We start from the raw sequence: 18,417 nt of genomic DNA, 5'->3' as shown, positions 1-18,417 counted from the left end.
GGACCATGGAGAAAAGTAGGCACCCCCCAGAAGGGAGGACAGTGTCAGCACAAATCCAGAATTGATTTGAGGATCTACAGCTGAGTGATGCACAAATAAGACACATTTTGTAAAAATAAATAGAGTACTTAAATGCATTTTTAAAATGTAACTCCTGAGTTTAGTGTCTTTTTAACTTCTCTACCACGTATATACACAAACCAGGGCCCAGGCTTAGGTAGTCGCCAATTAGCCCTTTAACCTACCAATTACCCAAACACATGGAGGGTATTAAAACATCATACAGATAATATCCCAAACCAAGAGTGCAAATCATATAGCTAGTGTGGAGCAGATCTCAATAATCTAGTAATTCTATTAGGGATGCACGGATACCGAATATTTGGGTGAGTACTTTGGGTGAGTACTTGTACCTTCCCCGATACTGGAACTGTGCCGTTGGGGACCATAGAGCTGGCTTCTGGGTAATCAAGAAGTTGGGCGGTGAGTAATAACCCTCCTCCCAGCTTCCTGATTGGCCCAGGAAGCCGGCTCCATGCTGGTTGGCCGGAAAGCCGGCTTTCTGGCCAATCATCATCAAACCGGCCGAACCGCTGGCTCCATGCTGAATGGCTGAGAAGCTGGCTTCCCGTCCAATCAGCCTCGAGCCAGCCGGCTCAATTTTGATTGGCTGGGAAGATGGCCTTCCAGCCAATCAGCATGGAGCCGGCCTCTAGGCCAGTCAGTGGTCATTACTCGTCGCCCAGCTTCCTGATTGCCAGGGAAGCTGGCTCCATGCTGATTGACTGGGAAGCCGGCTTCCCGGCCAATCAGCTTTAAGTTGGCTGTTAGGCCGGCTTGATGCTGATTGGCTGGGAAGCCGGTTTCCTGGCCAATCAGCATGGAGCCGGCCAAGCTTGGAGCTGGATTCCCAGGAAATCAGGAAGCTGTGTAGCATGTCATTACCCACTGCCCGGCTTCCTGATTGCCTGGGAAGCCGGCTCCATGCCAGCGGAAGCACCAGTATCAATACTTGGTATCGGCGAGTACTGACAGCAAAATATTGATACACCTACTTGATACTGAAAAACCGGTATTGGTGCATGCCTAAATTCTATATACTATGTAAGGGTTTGGTGAGTCAGTTTAATAACAGCGGTAATAGACTCTGCTGCTGCTATACTACTGCTAGCTGCGGTATACTTCTTTAAAATGTAAAATTTTGTTTATCTAAGTTATGTTTAGATTAGTCTTTTTTTTCCATTAGCTTTTCCTCTTTCAAAAAGACAATCCAAAATCCAAGTATGCAACGTTTTATTTAAAGGAGTGAGTTGGCATGCCGATGTCTTATGTGTTTTGGTGGCCCACAGCGTTAACATATCCCTAACACAGTTCCTGGCTCTCTTCCTGCCCATCTTTGTGTGCTCCCACTTGCTCTAAGATTTCCCTTAATAATTCCGCTGGAGAGTAGAACCCCCTCATAATGTCTGCAGCAGGTATGCACCTTTGACACAAGAGCAGAAAAAATGACCTGTAATACCCTGCAGTATATAAGAAGCCACTTAGAAATCTGCAGAAACTGTGATAGTAACTTTGAGAGGATGCACCCTTCAAGGCTTTGTCCATGTAGATATCAAAAGGGGTTGTTCCTAATATCCTACTACTTTACCTGATAGGACATATCATATCATATAATATCCTTACCGTCTTGAATTGTATTGTGATTGTAATGTCTTCCTTATATTGGAAAGCGCTGCACAAACTGTTGGCGCTATATAAATCCTGTATAATAATAATATTGAACTGAATGGCTCAATAAATACAAGTTCTTAGCACCTATGTGTACAAGCCCAAAGCTTGCCTGTGTTCTAGGCTAAAGCTGAAAGCTGGGATTTCATAACCTTTAAAGAAACCTTTATTACTTGATATGCCCGAACACCAATTAGCGCCATTCACAAATGGGCCTTTGTTTCCCACATTCAGCGTGTGTCCCCATTGATTACAATGATTGCTAAATGCTACCCGAACATGGGAAAAGTCATGCATGTAGCATGTTGCAACACGCATTGCACGTTTTTACTGTGCACGAATGCGCAGGAAGAAAGAATGTTTGCTCTGTCGCATTTGGGATACCATCACCAGTAAACGTAGTGTTCTGTGTTTGGTGTGCATTTTATGAACGGACGTCCAATCACACACATTTGGACGCATTTGACGCACGTTCATGATACGCTCATATGTTAACGGGGGCTCAATGCATGTAGATATTGTTCACATACCGAGACAACTGGTGGCAGTCTCTCCCAATGAATGGCCAGATTTAAGTAAACGTTTAAAGTGTCCTTTGGAAATAAATATTGCACAGATATTTTTCCCTCTACCAGCCAGTTTCTATTTGCTTAAACACCTTGTATGTTATCTGAAACAGGTTATCACCTAATTGCAGCAAAGAACGGATATGCAGTTTTAGAAACCAGAATTGTTCACATTTCTTTGTTGACTCTTCTAAGGTGGGAAGAAAACAGAACACCTGCTCCTGTTTGACTAATCTAATGGCTTGAACTTCTCTATTCAAGGAGTCAAAAAAACTTGATTAATTCACACAAAAGTACATTATAAATAGCGCATATTACACATAACATCCCCACTTTTACTAAAGTTAATAATTAAAGCTAGAATAGAAAGCTAACATTCCTGTTTACATGTAACAGGTACACGGTTTTATACTATTGCAGTGCAGGCACTTAACACTATTCATCATCAGCTCCTTTGAGTGGGTGGCATTTCATACAATGCAATTACAAGAATATTTTTCATAGGTAGCAGTTGGACAGCAGCTTAGAATTTCTGGAACCTTCTTTAAAAGGGAATGAAGACTGAATTTGCCTGTGAAGGTTCTCATGTATCCAGTTCATGGTATAGCTAGTAGTGGTAAGTCACATTCAACTGGATTTGTTCTGTAATGTTCAAGACGTTTTGTAGCTTGTCCAATCCACATCTTCAGTTCTGATGAGTGTCAGGAAAATAGTCCAGCATGTACACTGAGTGGCCAGATTATTATGACCACCCCATCAGTACTTCGTTGGGCCACGATATGACTTCGTTGGGCCGCCTCGTGACCACAAGATGTTGAAAGGTGATGCGAGGAATCTGACACTGCACTGTTGCCCTTCTGTTGTCTTGTACCAGTCTTGCCACTCTCCGTTCTGCCCTAACATTGACTAGTCGCTGACGGCCACAATTCGCACGTTCAGACCCAGATTTTGGGCTGACAGTCCAGTCTTTAAACACTTAACAACAGCTACTCTTGAACATTTAACAAATTCTGCTGTTTTGCTGATACTCGCTCCATGGCTCCAAGCGCCAACAATCATCCCACGTTCAAAGGCTGTTAAATCGCATTGTTTACCCATATCTTCAGAAACAAATCACTTCTACTGTCGTGGTAAACAACCTGCTTCCCTATTTATAATGGTCTGGCCCTCTAGCAACTTCAGCGAGAAATTATAGCTAATTTGCCTACAAACGTCAGGTGGTCATAATAATCTGGCCACTCAGTGTATATCCACACAGATAGCACAGGCACTTTAATCAATTCACCATGGGAAGGCATTTGTTAATCTCCAAGAATAGAATGAGGTGTGAAAGTTGTGGAACTACTCTGTTCTAGTTACATAATCCCATCCCTTGTGTCTAGAAGGCTTCATAGGTGTTAATCCTTCAATTTACATGACTTAAGGTATGAATTGTTGTCAAAACCACGGAATAGAGATGGTAAAACGGCATTAAATCTGGAGGACAGATAGTGTTAAAGGCCCCCATTGCTGTTCAAGGTTGATTCACTTGTAAATTTTGCGAACCAGTTTCAATCGGCTACTGGGTAATTGGGGTAAATAATTCCTGCTTAAAAGTGGTTGAAAATCCATGCACTTGCTTGACAGAATTCCTGTTTTGGTATGATTTCTATTTGATTGCAATTCTGCTTTCAATCAATTATATAGATTCCTATCCGTGAAGTCGATGTTTGGTGGTTGCTCAAACCTAATGTTAGCTTCCCTTTGTTGTTTCAATCATGTTTGATCGCATTAGCAATTGAAAGTGGTTAAAATGACCTAAATATTGGTTTGTGTATGGCCAGCTGAAGTGCAAGCTCTCATAAGAGTGCACCACTGTGCCAAGTAGAAACTGATGTTAGAGGAAAGGGAAAGTCTTATTTTATACATGAAATCAGAACACATGGGAAAAACAATGAAAGCATACTGATAGGAGCAAATAATAGCACACACCACCAAACTAGTAGTAAATGTGCTTGATTTTGTATATTTACCTTCCTTTTTCCTGTATATATGTCATAAAACGAACGGAATGTTAAAAATAGTGTTACTGAAGATATTGCTATGAGAGAGAGAGAGAGGTGGGGTGTTCTTTCTTATTTTGTAAACTATGGGGATTTGGTATTGAACTAAACCCTACTTCTTTCTGATTTACTCACTATTCACTGGCAATCCAGTAAATCCAAACCTGCAATCCACTTTGCAGGTTGGCTTATGCAAGATAGATCATTGGCATTAAGAAAAGCAGTATAGGTATCCTTTGGATTCCCCTATCAGTCTGTTTCTGTCTCCACTCTCCTGGTACCCCAACCATCCTCTGTGACCATTCTAGGAATAGGCCAAAGGGCAAGTACCATTTATACTTAGGACACATTTCTATGAGAACACTGCATCATGGTGTAGAGTTTCAGTAGATGTACCTATTTACTTAATGTACTGTAAATCGAAAACAAATATTTTTCTTTTTAATTTTGGATAGAATAGGGAATGTTGAAAGCCCTGACATTCTGTTTTACCCTTGTGGAGATTATCCTTCACTTTCTGCCTCAAGACACAACCAGAACGGGAATACAAAATGCACACTTTCGGACTGTTTCAGAGCTTAGGCAATTTGCATTGTGGCTGTTTGTGTAAATTTATAAGGGAACACTAACTGGCCTCCTTTCATTCCTCTTTTCTTGGATCTACACATTGTGCATCCATTTTTTTTTCACACATACAAATAAATGTATTTTCATTTGGTAAATCTAGGCTTTCTTGTAACTGCTGGGTTTCATTATTTTGCAGGAGTTGGCGTAGAGGGCCATCTTTTGCGTATAAATGTTATTAAGTCACTGTACGGTAGGTCTGTTTGGCTAATGAGAATTTTAAGATCAATATAGGCCCTTTTAGGGCTTGTTCACACCATAGCCAGTGCATTCCAGGATGGATAGTGCCCGGAAAACACACTGGATCGCATAAATCAAGCCTCCCGCGTTCTGGGGCGTGAGGAGGCGTGGTATTGCCATTTATGTCAATGACACAGCACAGGCCTCTCACCAGTAGTGCGATCAGCGTGGTACAGCAATGCCCGCCCGAGTGATCGCACTTCGGGTGGGAGGCGTGTCTGCATTGCCATTGACACCACCACACCCCAGAACACGGGAGGCTTGATTTATGCGATCCAGTGTGTTCCAGGCACTAACCGTGCCAGAACGCACTGCATATGGCTTGAACCAGCCCTTAAAGAGATGAGTATTTGGACATCTCTCTTATACAATGTTTTTTCAGGTCCAGTGGTGGACCTTGCACAATATGGCAAGAACTTTGAGAACCTGCGGGGCTTACTTCCGCTTTAAGTATTTTTCTTCTGCTCCCAGAGTTTGCTCAAAGACTGTGAAAAATTGCTGGGACCAGCGTGAAATGCATAAGCACTTGTATTTCTGTTTATGGTATTAAAATAAAAATTTCAGCACCACTTTGTCTGTATCTGTAAAACTAGAAAGGGTTTTTTTGTTTTTTTTTACAGGATAAGGCCTTGTACCTCAGACATATGCCTTGCAGAATATGTTTTTTGGAATGCTGACAGTAGGGCTACTTTTGCTGCACATTGACTTCTGGTTTCTGACCTCCCTGATTGTTAATGTCCACCAATGTTGTGGTGTTGTATGACTGGATCCTGATCAGATGATCCTGTAGATAGAGTGTCCAGTTCAGTAGGAACAATCAGATTAAATGGAGTTCCAGCATTTTGTTTAGAAGATGAGATTCCACCAATGTACAAGTCCCCTGCACCAACAGGGTGTCAAGGATGCCCCAGCCCATCAGGGTTCCCGGAGGGTAGAAGTTGTATTTCCTGGATTCCTAAGTCACCAGTCCAGAGTCTTTGGTGTCAGATTGTCTATAGACTGAACCAATTTGTCACATGACAGAATGCTGCGTTGAAGTGGTCTAAAATGGAAACGGACAAATGGAACTCCCGTGATCGTACGATAATCGTCAGGTGCATGGGCACCGTGCGACCGCTTCTACTGCAAGGTCGTACGACTTTCTTCTTCCAAGCACGCTGGAAAACCTGCCGAAAATCGTACGATTTTTGGCGGGTTGGTGGCATGGTCGGAAGACGAATGCCACGCAGGCGCACACTGCCCGCTCAGCACTGCAATCATCGGAAGCCCGCCCCTCAGTGTGGAGGGCTTGCGATGATCGCAAGTACGATCTGCCTGTCCAAGATGGGCAGATCGTACAAGATTTTAATGACCTTACAACCATCGCATAACGAAAGTCGTGCGATGGTTGTAAGGTGTATGGCCAGCTTAAAGCAAAATAATACACTCCCCCCGTTTCAAGCCCCCCCACACACATAAAATAATATACTGCCCCCTTATTAACCGCCCCACACAAAATTATAATACACTCAACCCCTTCCCCCCCCCCAGCCCCCTCACCTGTTCATGTCTTTGCAGGGAGGAGGCTGTGAGCAGGATAGATGCCTGGTTTATCTGTGAGTGATTAGAGAGGGCTGCAGCAGTCCTCACTATCACCCCCAGATAACCAGGCATCTATCCTGCTCACATACATTCTTTCGACCGCAGCTCAGAACTGTCAGATCTCCGGCCGAAGGAAGCCGGAGCTGACAGGAGCTGCTCTGCGGTCTGCATCTGACAGAGATGCAGACCGTGGGGCTGCTCCCGCAAGTCAGGTATGCGGTCTGCGACCGTGTGCCTGACATGTCAGCTGGCTGTAGGCCACATAGTACAGGGTCGCGGACCGGTACTTGGAGACCCAAATTTCCACTCACCCTCACCTTATTTTTACTCGCCAAATGCGAGCAGGCGAGTGGAAATTTTGAGCCCTGGGTTACAGCATTGACTTCCAAAGATTCAGGATCTACCCAAACCTTTTTAAAAGGTCTGGATTTTCCACATCACATTGTCGATCAGAATTTGAGGTGTTTCCTCAATAGGTCAAGAGATCCAACTATGGGTATCTGGCATCCCAGAAATGTAGTAAGGTTAACACTGGAGTGGGGATCTTGGGGTGCAGACAATTGACCAAATGGTAGGGCTACAAACTGATAATGCTGAATGACCACAGCAAAATGTAAATAGCGGTGAAGTGCTGCAAAGATGGGTTCATGCAAGTACTCATCCTTGAGGTCCACAGAGGTTAGAAAGTCTCCCTGGTCAAGGGAGATTATAATATACTTAGTGGATTCCACGTGGCACTTTTGGACTTGAATGAAGACATTTAAAAGGAGAACTGTGAGGTGAGTGCTTTTCACTCACCTCATAGTTCTAGCCCACCTGTGACAATGAGACTGTCACAGGTCGGCTCAGTAGATTGGGAGGTGAGCGAACACATACTGGCGTTCGCTCACCTCTTGATCCTGTCACGGCACTCTGCCGTGACAGGGGAGGGGCTGGATCCCCCCCGCTCCGATCCACCAGCGCTGACTGGCGGAATGGACGGGGGAGGGTACAGCTGGCTCTGCCTCTAGATAGGCAGAGCCAGCTGTCAGTCACGCAGCTGGGCGGTTCCCAGCACAATTGTCGGGATCCGCTTCAGCTGCGACATCTCAGTATACCGCGAGCAGCAGCTCGCGGTATACTGCGGCTTCTCAGTATACAGCAGCTTCTCAGCTGTAGCTCGCGGTATACTGAGCCTAGGGTGACAGGAGGATGCTAGTTTGTGTCCTCTCGTTACCTAAGGAGAACTATGGGAAAAAGCCTTAACCACATAGTTCTCCTTTAAAGCTCTTGGTTCCAAAATGGGGCGAATGCCTCCTTTTGCTTTTGGAACAGTGAAAAGGTTGGAGTAAAACCCTTTCTGCTGTGTACAATAGCAATACCTCTCTGGTTCAAAAGATCAGCATTGAGGTCTGCTAGTCTGTGTGGAGATACAGGTAGGTTGGACAGAATGAAGTGGGGTGGCGGCAGAGAGTCCAACAGACATCCCCCCCACTTTATAAAGTGGTGGCATCCCTTCCTGCTGAAGAAAACTTGTCTGAAGGCTTGCAGGAATTTGAAATTTCCTTGTAAGGAACTCTTTTTGGCTTCAGAGGTGGGAGAAGATTTGCCAGTTTAAAGATTAGGTTTCTTCTGCTGGGATAAATGATCACTTCTACCACCAATGACATCCTTCATTGAATTATCCAGCAAGACACCACAACAAACGATCAAAAGGCATGCGCAGCAAGTGTTTTTTACATTGCTGTATCGCAGACCAACATTTTAGCCAAAGACATCTCCTTATGTTCACAGACAGGAAACTTATTTAGAAGTTGACGGATATCAACTAAGTCATCAATGCAATAATGTAGTGTTGAAGACAAAAACGTCTAAGTGCTCTACAACTACAAGAGTCAGAACTGTAGCTGCGTCCCTAGACATAAGCTATCCTAAGAGTCCATGCCCCTAAGGTCTCACAGACTGACATCACAGATATGGCAGGTTGCATAGCAGGGCCTCCTAGCAAAAACAAGTATTTGGAAATAGGCTCTAAATACTTATCAGTGGGATCCTTACACACTGGTGCATCCTCAATAGGTAAAGTTTTTTTTTTATTAAGGTGGGATATCGCTAAATCCACAGTAGGAACAGCACACTTCTTAAGAGAATCCACAAATGGATATTGCTCTGAGAAACTTTAGAGAGGAGTAAACCATTCATCAGGAGTATTTTAGTCTTCATACAGTCCAGTTTGAAGGAGTGAACTGTAAAGGTTTTGATAGTCTTAGCCTGGGGCCTTTTAGGGATCCCAGACTGGCACCAGTAGAAACCACCTGCTGTTTCATTTTAAAATATGGCTTGCACAGCATCAATAAGAGCCGATAGGATACCTAAACCTGGGAACCAATTCAACTGACAGAGGTCCTCAGGAAGAAATTCATCCATCACAGATTTGACAGTTCTTGTTCAGCAAAAGGCTCAGAGGCCGCCACAGCAGCAGGAATGTCTGAAATAATTTCTGGAAGCAAAAGAGTAGAACTATACTTATGGCCACAGCGTTCAGTCAACATTGATGCGCTAGAAGTATACTATGCTCCTACCTTCCTCTTTGACATGACAACACTGTTCATTATTGGCTCTGAATTCTTAAAAGGGGTTCTAAACCCTCCGGTTGTTTTTGCCTATATCTACTGCTAGCATGCAGTAGATATAGGCAAGAAGTGTAAAAAACAAAACAAAAAACTGCTTAAAATCATTTAAAAAAAACTTACCTAGTTATCGCTGCTCGCTCCTGCGCCGAGAATCAGGAACTGCTCGTACGTCCGCAAAGGATCTTGGGGCGGGCGCATGCGCAGTTCCGATTCTCGGCCGGGAGACGAGCAGAGACGCAAGGTAAGTCTATGGACGCGTGCACCCACATGCAGACACCGCTGGATTGGAGAGACAGGGAAGTCAGCGCTGGATCGGAGTGACGTCACTAGGGCTGCAACAACTAATCGACATAATCGATTATAATCGATTATTGATTCACACCGCTGGAGGGACAGATGAAAAGATGGGGAAAGAAGAGGAAGATCGTAAAAAGAGACATCATTTAAGGTAAGTGCTAACATTTACATTGGGGGGAGGGGAAACATTTTTTGCCTTTAATGTCACTTTAAGCACATGGTGCCTGTCCTGTCTACTTCAATTCTGATAGATTACAAAGAAAACAGATCTCTCCTCAGCCCCCACCCTTCCTTGTGCATAGGCAGAGAGCACAGGAAGTTGTCAGCTCACAAGACTTGACAAAAAAACAACAGGGTTTTTTTTCATTATTGAACAACAATATAATATAATATAATATATAACAAAACATTTTCAAATGATCTTTTTAGCATACCAAAAAGGGAGCAAATAAGTTGGTTAGGATTCACATACACTTTAATACTTAACTTAAAGAGCGTCAGGTGCTGTTGCTATCTAACACGTCTAGGTGTGTAGAATACTGTGTCCCCTACTGAGGAACTAGAGAGCACAGTAGTGATGTATTGGCCAGTGGGAAGAAAAAAAAACCACAACACCCAGACAGGGAACATGCTATTCAACACATCCACAGTGTAGGATAGTAGTGGAGTATAGAGCTCTTTAAGAAGGCAAAGTTTAAACACCACTGCCCATCAGAATAAAGCTGCTTCTTTTACATTTTACAATTTATGCTTCTCATTATGGCGACAGGGTTGTATACAAAATAAAAAACTAAGTGGACAGGTTAAACCATTTGTTGAAAAAGGTGACCATTCAATAACCCTCCCCTAAATTTAACAAATAGTTTCCATTGCTACATGAATATCATTTTGGTCTCTGTAAATACGGAGACAGAGCAGAGCAGTTCTATATATCATTTACACAGCAAGCTTATTAGTATACCAATACATATTTATTTCAAGCTATATTTCTTTTAAAAAAAGCTCGACTGTCCATGGCTCACCCCTTCCATTTATTGGATATCAGTTCTTTCAATCATGGAAGCTCAGCATCACTTGTGTGCTTAACCTGAGGCGGTCTGCATGCAACTGTATCCTGCCTAGGAATGCCCACTTCTCCATGCTGAAACCCACCCATCAAGGCATTTTGATATTTACATAACATCACCCAAGAGATAGCCCACTGCTCAATTCAATTCGTTTTTAAAGCACATCTAAACCCAAATCCATAAATGCAATATGTTGCAGCTTGCCATTCTGCATTCATTTTTAGACTTTTTCCTTAATGTTCACCTGTTAATCCTGCCACTAACACACCTTCAGTTGTAGGCAAAACTCACTCACATTTACAGAGCAGCAGATTGGTTACCATTGGCTGATCCGCTGACATGGTCTACAAATCATTAATGAAAGTTTTCATCATGTAAATACGCATATGCAGAAAAATGTATAGCAGTACATCCGCTGCTCAAAGCACGCACTAAAAATATTTTAGACCAATTGGTAGTTAATCAAGCTGGCTGCAAAAAGATTTCACTTGGGTCAAATTTGTTAGATCAGTAAGTTGTAACAACAGTAGTCCACAGGCCTACCTGACTAGCTATAAATTGAACATATTTTATAGAGGCCCTCACACTACACATCTGTCGATAAACCTTACCAGAGAAACTGTAACTTTGTCAGCAAAGCAACAGTCTCTCTTTAAGAGCAGAAATTGGAACCATTTATGGTGGGGGGAAAAAAAGTACATAAGAAAAATGACCGATTCATGAGACATAAGATTTACAGTAGTTAAAGATTTATATAATTTTGATGAGATGTGGAGAAGTAACGCACACACATAAAATAACTTGGTGAATTTGCCTTTTTATGAGGTCACCTCACAGCAGTGCTTTGTTTGATCTTCAATAATATATTATCAATATCCAGGAGCAATTCCAGTAAACAAATAAAAATCAATTAGTAAACTGCTTTTACTGTCCAGAAAACATTGCAAATGCGATAAAATTAAAACATTAAATCTATTTACCATGAGTCATATGAAATTAATACCTCTTGATTCCTTTATTGGTGTGTTGGACTGTAGCTTCTGTTCACGTGACCGACACATGCATCCGCCCTTCTCACAGTGTATGAGAAAGTGTGGAATTTACAGTGAGGTACGGAACACCTGGCTGTTATTCACACAAAAAAGCAAGTTGTGCTCTCAATACACCAGACTGCAAGCAAAAAGGCAAATTTTAAGCAGTGGGGTGATCCAGTGCACTGCAGCAATGCATCGGGAAAAACAAGCCCTGGAATGGTTCAATGTGTTCCTTGGATGCATTTCACATTTTCAGGTGCTGGTGTCATGTATCATTGAACTTATTTTTACTACTAAAACGCACTTACTCGTTTACAGTATAACCAATAAACACTGTAAACAAAAGCTGATAATGTAGATTTAGGCAATTTATTTCATGACATACTCAACACCGAGTCCGGTGTTAACTAATCCGAAAGTAAACAAGTCTTTATTTCCATAACAGGATTGAAACCAAGACAGCATCAAATGGAAGAATACGTTTTAAATAAAATGTCATTCATTCAGTAAAACCGCCATTGGAAGTTCATGAAACAGCGGTGGGCAGATTGTAGAACTGTGCATAAGATTTCAGGGCCAGTAGAACGGTTCACTTGCTTGGTAATGTGCAAGCAGATGTAACTGGGATGATTCTTGGTAATCCCTTGGTAGGACTTGGGAAGGCATATCCATAGCACCAGTCTTCTACTAAAAGTGCTGGAGGACACTTCACTGGCTCTTCTTTACTGCCTCATGGTAAATAAAGGACTAGAGCGCAGGAAGCATCAGAACAATTCATAATTCAGTTTGTTGCTGACTTTACTATAGGTATTTTCGAGCCACATAGTTTAATATTCCTCCTTCCTTATAGAACATGGTCTCTGCTTCTTTATCAAAGGCGGCAATGACACGGAATACCTTTCCATTGGTTGTCTGAAATGAAACAAATGCAAAAGTTTAATGTGTATGTTTAAGAGACTTTCAGAAGGTTACAAATCAGAGCTGCCTAGAGTTGTAAACCTTACTGAAAGCCAGCCTATAATAAAGTTCCCATTCATATTAGGCTCTTATATTGGATATCTCTAATGTGACAATTTTTAAAAGTTTATGCTTGGAAGGAATGCAACTCATTGTTATGTTCCCATATTGTAGTCTTTTTGTAGTGAACAGGTACCTCCACAAAAGGCCAGGAAAAGATTACTCAATGTATTTAAGCGACTGATGGAAAATATCTGGTTGCATTGGGTAACAACACCCAATTATTGAAAAGTAGGAAAGTCAACGTATAAAGCAAAACAATCAAATATTTACCTTGACTTCTAGAGTATCCCCAAAAGCCAAACTGGCAGGAATAGATATAGAATACTGCTCTTTTCCTGAAAGGCCAAGGGATTCTGCACTGTCCCCAGGTAAGAACTGAAGAGGAGCAATGCCAATTCCAACCAATTGGTCTTTGTGGATCTTCTCATAACTTTCAGCTATCACAGCCCGGACACCCTGTAGAGAGATGATAAAAAAACATTAGGACCAACACTCAGTTCATCCAAATTTTCCACATTTAGACTTACTAAACGCACACATTTTATTGAATAAAATAATCTGAAATGATGGTAACTATCCATTTGTCTTATGAAGAATAGGTATAGAGTATAGGCTCACTTTCTAACCTAAAAGGTGCCCATACACCTTACAATTTATCTGCAGATTTTCTGTGGTCAGATGGAAAAAGTGCAACAGATTGGCCCAGGTGGAGATTCCTCCATCCACACAGTTTAATGTAGATGGAGGAATCTGTTGCACCTTTTCCATCTGACCACAGAAAATATGCAGATAAATTGTAAGGCGTGTGGGAACCTTAACTCTCATCTAAAGAGTTCCAAACTGGACATCTTCAGCCTCATTTCCATGTTTTCCTACCCGATACAGTGCATGCAATTTTCTACACAAAGCAGTGTTCTATTCCTTAAAGATGACAAGACAATATGGACACTGACCAAAATTATTCTTGGCACGGCTGAACTCTAATATAAAACTAGCCACTTTCTGAAACATTCCAAAATTCAGAACATTCGAAAACATACCAACAAAAATGGTCCTTTGGCTGCCCAATCTCTTGAGTTCCCTGATCCATACTTTTTACCAGCTATAATAATAAGTGGAATATCTGCTTTTTGGTAAAGTTCTGCAGCATCAAATACATCCATCTGCAACATAGGAAATACCCAATTAGCATGTAATCTAATAACTGTAATATATGTACACGAGAAAGCATATTACATTTCGTATTACCCCATTGTCCACTTTGTAGAGGTAAAGCAAATAATCCAAATTCATTCAGAAACAAGATACTGGTTAAACAAGTCAAAACAAACCTAACTATCAAGATATATCTCTAGTACCCACCATCTGTCCAGATGGAAAATGAAGGGTCTTAGGCCCCGTTTTTCCAACAAGCTTATTCTGAAGCTTCATGTTTGCAAATGTGCCTCTGGTCATCACTGCATCATTGCCTCTTCGGGCTCCATATGAATTAAACTCTCTGGGTGCCAGGCTTTGAAAATAACAAAAAAAAAATCTGTCACAATCTGAAATCCAACTAGCAAGCATGGAATAAACACAGAAAATACAACACAAAAGTACAGTGCTAAACAAAACAACTCACTTCCTTTGAGCTAGGTACTTGGCTGCTGAGCTTGCACGAGGGATGCTTCCTGCAGGAGAAATATGATCAGTAGTCACTGAATCTCCTAAATAAAGCAGCACGTGGGCTTTCTCAATTGGCTGAACAGGTGCTGGGATCTTATCCTAGAGAAGGAAAGGGAAAAATATTAAAGCATATTAAACTCGAAGTTCTGCACTGGAAAAGAAAAAGATGCAGAAGATACAAAAGGTGTACAAAGATGGAAAGTTTTGAACAAGTGGCAAATTCAAAGCACGAGAAAAAGCATATACAGGCGGTCCCCGGGTTACATACAAGTTAGAGGTTTGTACTTAAGTTGAATTTGTATGCAAGTCGGAACAGGTATTCCAGCTATTCTTTTTATAGAATTTAAACAGATTGCTACACACAACAGCTCAATTTTTCAAACTTTTACCCATCATCATTCCCTATGTCATTAGGCTCAGGTAAGTATAATTTCTAGGATAAATTTTAGACATTGCCAAGCGCTCTTGCAAAACATGCTATGACTTTGGTCATGTCTAAACACTCTTCCAAGTGAAGGAGACCCGAGAGAAAAACAACTGAAGACTGCAGTGTCCCCATCATTTGCATTCATGTTAACACAATGTGGAGAAAAACAGAGGCTTTATTAAATTTTTCTCATATACTTACTAGTTTGTGGAAAAAAGATGGACTTCTAATATAGGTAGATCTGTGATCCCAAGGGAATAAAGTGCTTTCAGGTGCTTCAAGAAGGTTCCACTTTGTATTCTGCTTCTGAAAGATGAAACAAAAATGTACTGAATGTTACCACAAAGAACATGTTCTATACACAAGTACAGCAACAGTCTAGGTAAAACAAAGACTCAAATTCACCTGCTACTTAGATATTAACAATAAACATTGCTTAAGACTGTCCTTTTGTACCTCTATTTTAACTTTTAATTCTTTGAACATGGATGGAATGACAACATTTTCTTCCACTTGTAGAACCTCCTCACGGCTAGGCCAAATGTCTTGCAGAAAGATCTTCTTACCCTGGGCATTCTCCCCTATTATAAGAAAATAAAAGGAAAAAGATTTCTTGCAGCAATTATGTGGTTGTCTACAAATCTTTGCTTCATTTCTTTTGGGGTTGGGAGGAAGAGGCAAGCTCTGAATCTGTACTCTGTATTGCCATTTACATATGTCTAGTAACCATTTAAAGTTTAATGCAGTAGTTCTCAACCAAGGGGCAAATGAGCAATTTGTGGCTGTTCACTATATTGAAGTTACTCAACAGATCCAATAGTTCACCCTCATGCTGAATTATACACTTCCAAAAGCATTAAACTATGTAATGTTTACCTACATGTACCCAGACACAAAATATAAGAGTCATTAGGAATCGAAACGACAGACATTTTACCCATACTTGTAACTTAAAGCAGAACTTCACCCCCCTCGGTGCCAGAATTCCATGTTGGCGCAGGTATAAATTAAGAGCGGGAGTTATGTCACCTCGACCCAACTAATCAAGATGACTGAAGATCTAAAGCCCAAATGAAGACCGACCAAAGAGGACAGTGCAGGCAAGGGAGCTCATGGACATTGACTCCTTGCAGTGGCGTCACAAGGGGGGTGCAGCTCGCACTGGGTGACACCATCGGAGGGGTTGACACCAAAATGACTGAGTCATTTTGGTGTCACTCCCTCTAAAAGTCGAGCCTGACATCACCGAGATGACCGACGCAACTAAGTACAGATGATGACGTAACGCGCAACGATGTTCCCCCGGCCTGGCCTGGGGTTGCCTCTGCCTCCCTGTAGGGAGGCAAGTATTGGAGACTTAATTCTGACTTTAAATAGTTTCTGTAAAATAGCCATTACATACAACATCACAAATGGTTATATATAAATATAATATATAAATGGCTGACAGACTATTTTCTCCACAACCTTGGTGCCTCCATGCTATCTACAGTAGCCAACTCTGTCCAACACAGAATGCTAATGTTGTCTGACCCCTCCTAATTTTAACATACATAGGAGGCATCTCAAAGATTTGAGTTCATTATGTGACCTGAACACCGTAAATGGCTTTTAAATGCTACTTTTTCAATACTTTGCATGTTCTATTGAGGAATGTTGGTCATATAATGGCAGAGGTCATAACCTAAGCTGGAAAGGGGCAATTGCCATTAGTGCATTGTAGCACTGTAGATCGCAGTACCCTTTGTAAGGCCTGTGGTCTGCACCTCTGATCTAGCAAGGTGCCACAGACTGTTCTCTATGTTCTATGCTTCTTTTCATATACACATTTGAAGCAAATGTACCAACCATACATAGAACACTATTCAAAATATTGTTATAGACTCACCCAAAGCTTCTGTTTGCAGATCTATATTCACAGTGCCTGCCAGAGCATAGGCAATAACCAAAGGTGGAGAAGCCAGGTAATTGGCACGGATGCAGCTGCACCGGCTGCCTTCAAAGTTCTTGCTTCCCGAGAAAATGCTACATGCTATCAATTCCCCCTGAAAGTTAAAGGGAATAAGAATTTCAGAAAAATGAACATTCATGTAATTCAAATACAGCAATTCTCTATAAATTTACAAACACAAAACATACCTCTTTAACAGCAGTGACAATTTCCTCCGGTAGAGGACTGGAGCTGCCCACACATCTTGAACATCCATAACCAGTAATGTCAAACCTGGATCAGAGGTCATATATGTATAAGTAGGGGTAATCTTTATCATTACTTTGGAGTACATACTTTACAAGTCTGTTTTGTTCCCCAGTAAATGGATAGTTGCACTTTGTCCCTGCAGATGTGCATGCCACTGTTTAATGTGTGATGCTGGAACCTCTATTTACCGCCATTAAGATTACAAAGCTTAAAGCTGAATTCTGGGCTTAAACATGAATGCTGTGAATACTAGGCATTCTCTAACTGGACAAGGGGTGGTGCCATTACATTACTGACCCCTGAACCCCCCCCCCCCCCCCCCTTCCCAAATTAGGAGAAGTTGCTTAGCACAGAGGCAATGGAAGGACTCAGAATATTGCTGTAAAGCACTATAGTAGGACCAGCCACTACAGTGCTTTAGAAGATCCCCGTGGCCCTACCAGATATAAAATATCTATACTTACACTGGGCCAAGCTCGACCAATGTAAGCATACATCAGTATTTATACCTGGAATTCAGCTTTGAAGAATAAATCCAGCCAAAGTGTTTTCTCTTTGTTTAACAGCAAAGAAAGGCTAACCCTTTCACTGCCAGCCATGCTCTCCACTTTTAACATTGGGTGGTTGGACCATTTTCTCTATCGTACATTGAGGCAAACAGCTCTGAAGAATTCGGGTACGTACGGTTATGCTGCCCATCTCCAGAAATGGACACTGGGCAAAAAAATTAAAAGGACACAACATCTCACACCTGCCAGTTTAGCTCAGTGTCCTCAAGAGAATGGATGTCTCCTTCTCTTCTAGTTTATTTTGTTTTCTTGTTGAAGATTCTACTACCAAGAGCTGCTAGTTGATGCATACCAAATCATATTAAATTCTGGATAGTCTCTTCAGCTAGCTGACAAGAGATTCATGTCAGATAAGTTAAATCCTGGAAGTTTCTCAAGTTTTCTCGAAGCAGATCATTTTTGGTCTTAGTACTTATGCTTTGTCCTGCTGTGGTTCGGAGTTCCTGCAGTCATCCCTTCATTAATTCAGTCAGGCCAGTATTATCTGGGGATTCCTATTATGATGCCGTGAACTGGGCCCATGGAGTTGGGAGTACATATATGTATGTCTACATTATTGAGATGGGTATTCCCTCCCTTTTTAATATATTTTTGGCTGTGTGTATTTACTCTACAGTATCTCATCTATGGGCTTTACGGTTCCCAAAGTTATACATTTAGGGGAGTCTAGTTGTACCAGACTATAACATTTCTGAGGAGGCCATTGCTCAAACTTAAAGCACAAAGAACTATTAAAAAAAATAAT

The 18,417-nt window shown here is 41.7% G+C and overlaps 1 protein-coding gene across 1 annotated transcript in view; it reads right to left on the bottom strand.

Moving 5' to 3' along the window:
* Positions 1–12,588: 12,588 nt before the first annotated feature.
* Positions 12,589–18,417, bottom strand: part of IREB2 (iron responsive element binding protein 2) — a 27,331-nt gene continuing 21,502 nt past the window's right edge. Inside the window, exons 14-22 of the mRNA XM_018552764.1 lie at positions 17,043–17,127; positions 16,792–16,948; positions 15,360–15,484; positions 15,105–15,209; positions 14,433–14,575; positions 14,174–14,321; positions 13,852–13,974; positions 13,082–13,267; positions 12,589–12,703 (exon numbers count right to left, since the gene is read on the bottom strand). Coding sequence (XP_018408266.1) covers positions 12,593–12,703; positions 13,082–13,267; positions 13,852–13,974; positions 14,174–14,321; positions 14,433–14,575; positions 15,105–15,209; positions 15,360–15,484; positions 16,792–16,948; positions 17,043–17,127 — 1,183 coding nt within the window. The 3' untranslated portion in view covers positions 12,589–12,592. The remainder of the gene's footprint in view (positions 12,704–13,081; positions 13,268–13,851; positions 13,975–14,173; positions 14,322–14,432; positions 14,576–15,104; positions 15,210–15,359; positions 15,485–16,791; positions 16,949–17,042; positions 17,128–18,417) is intronic.

Source organism: Nanorana parkeri, unplaced genomic scaffold (genome assembly GCF_000935625.1).
Source record: "Nanorana parkeri isolate BGI_ZX_2015 unplaced genomic scaffold, ASM93562v1 scaffold97, whole genome shotgun sequence".
Taxonomy (NCBI): Eukaryota; Metazoa; Chordata; class Amphibia; order Anura; family Dicroglossidae; genus Nanorana; species Nanorana parkeri.
Note: the sequence above shows the minus strand (reverse complement) of the source record. Positions and strands in the feature narration are given on the sequence as shown.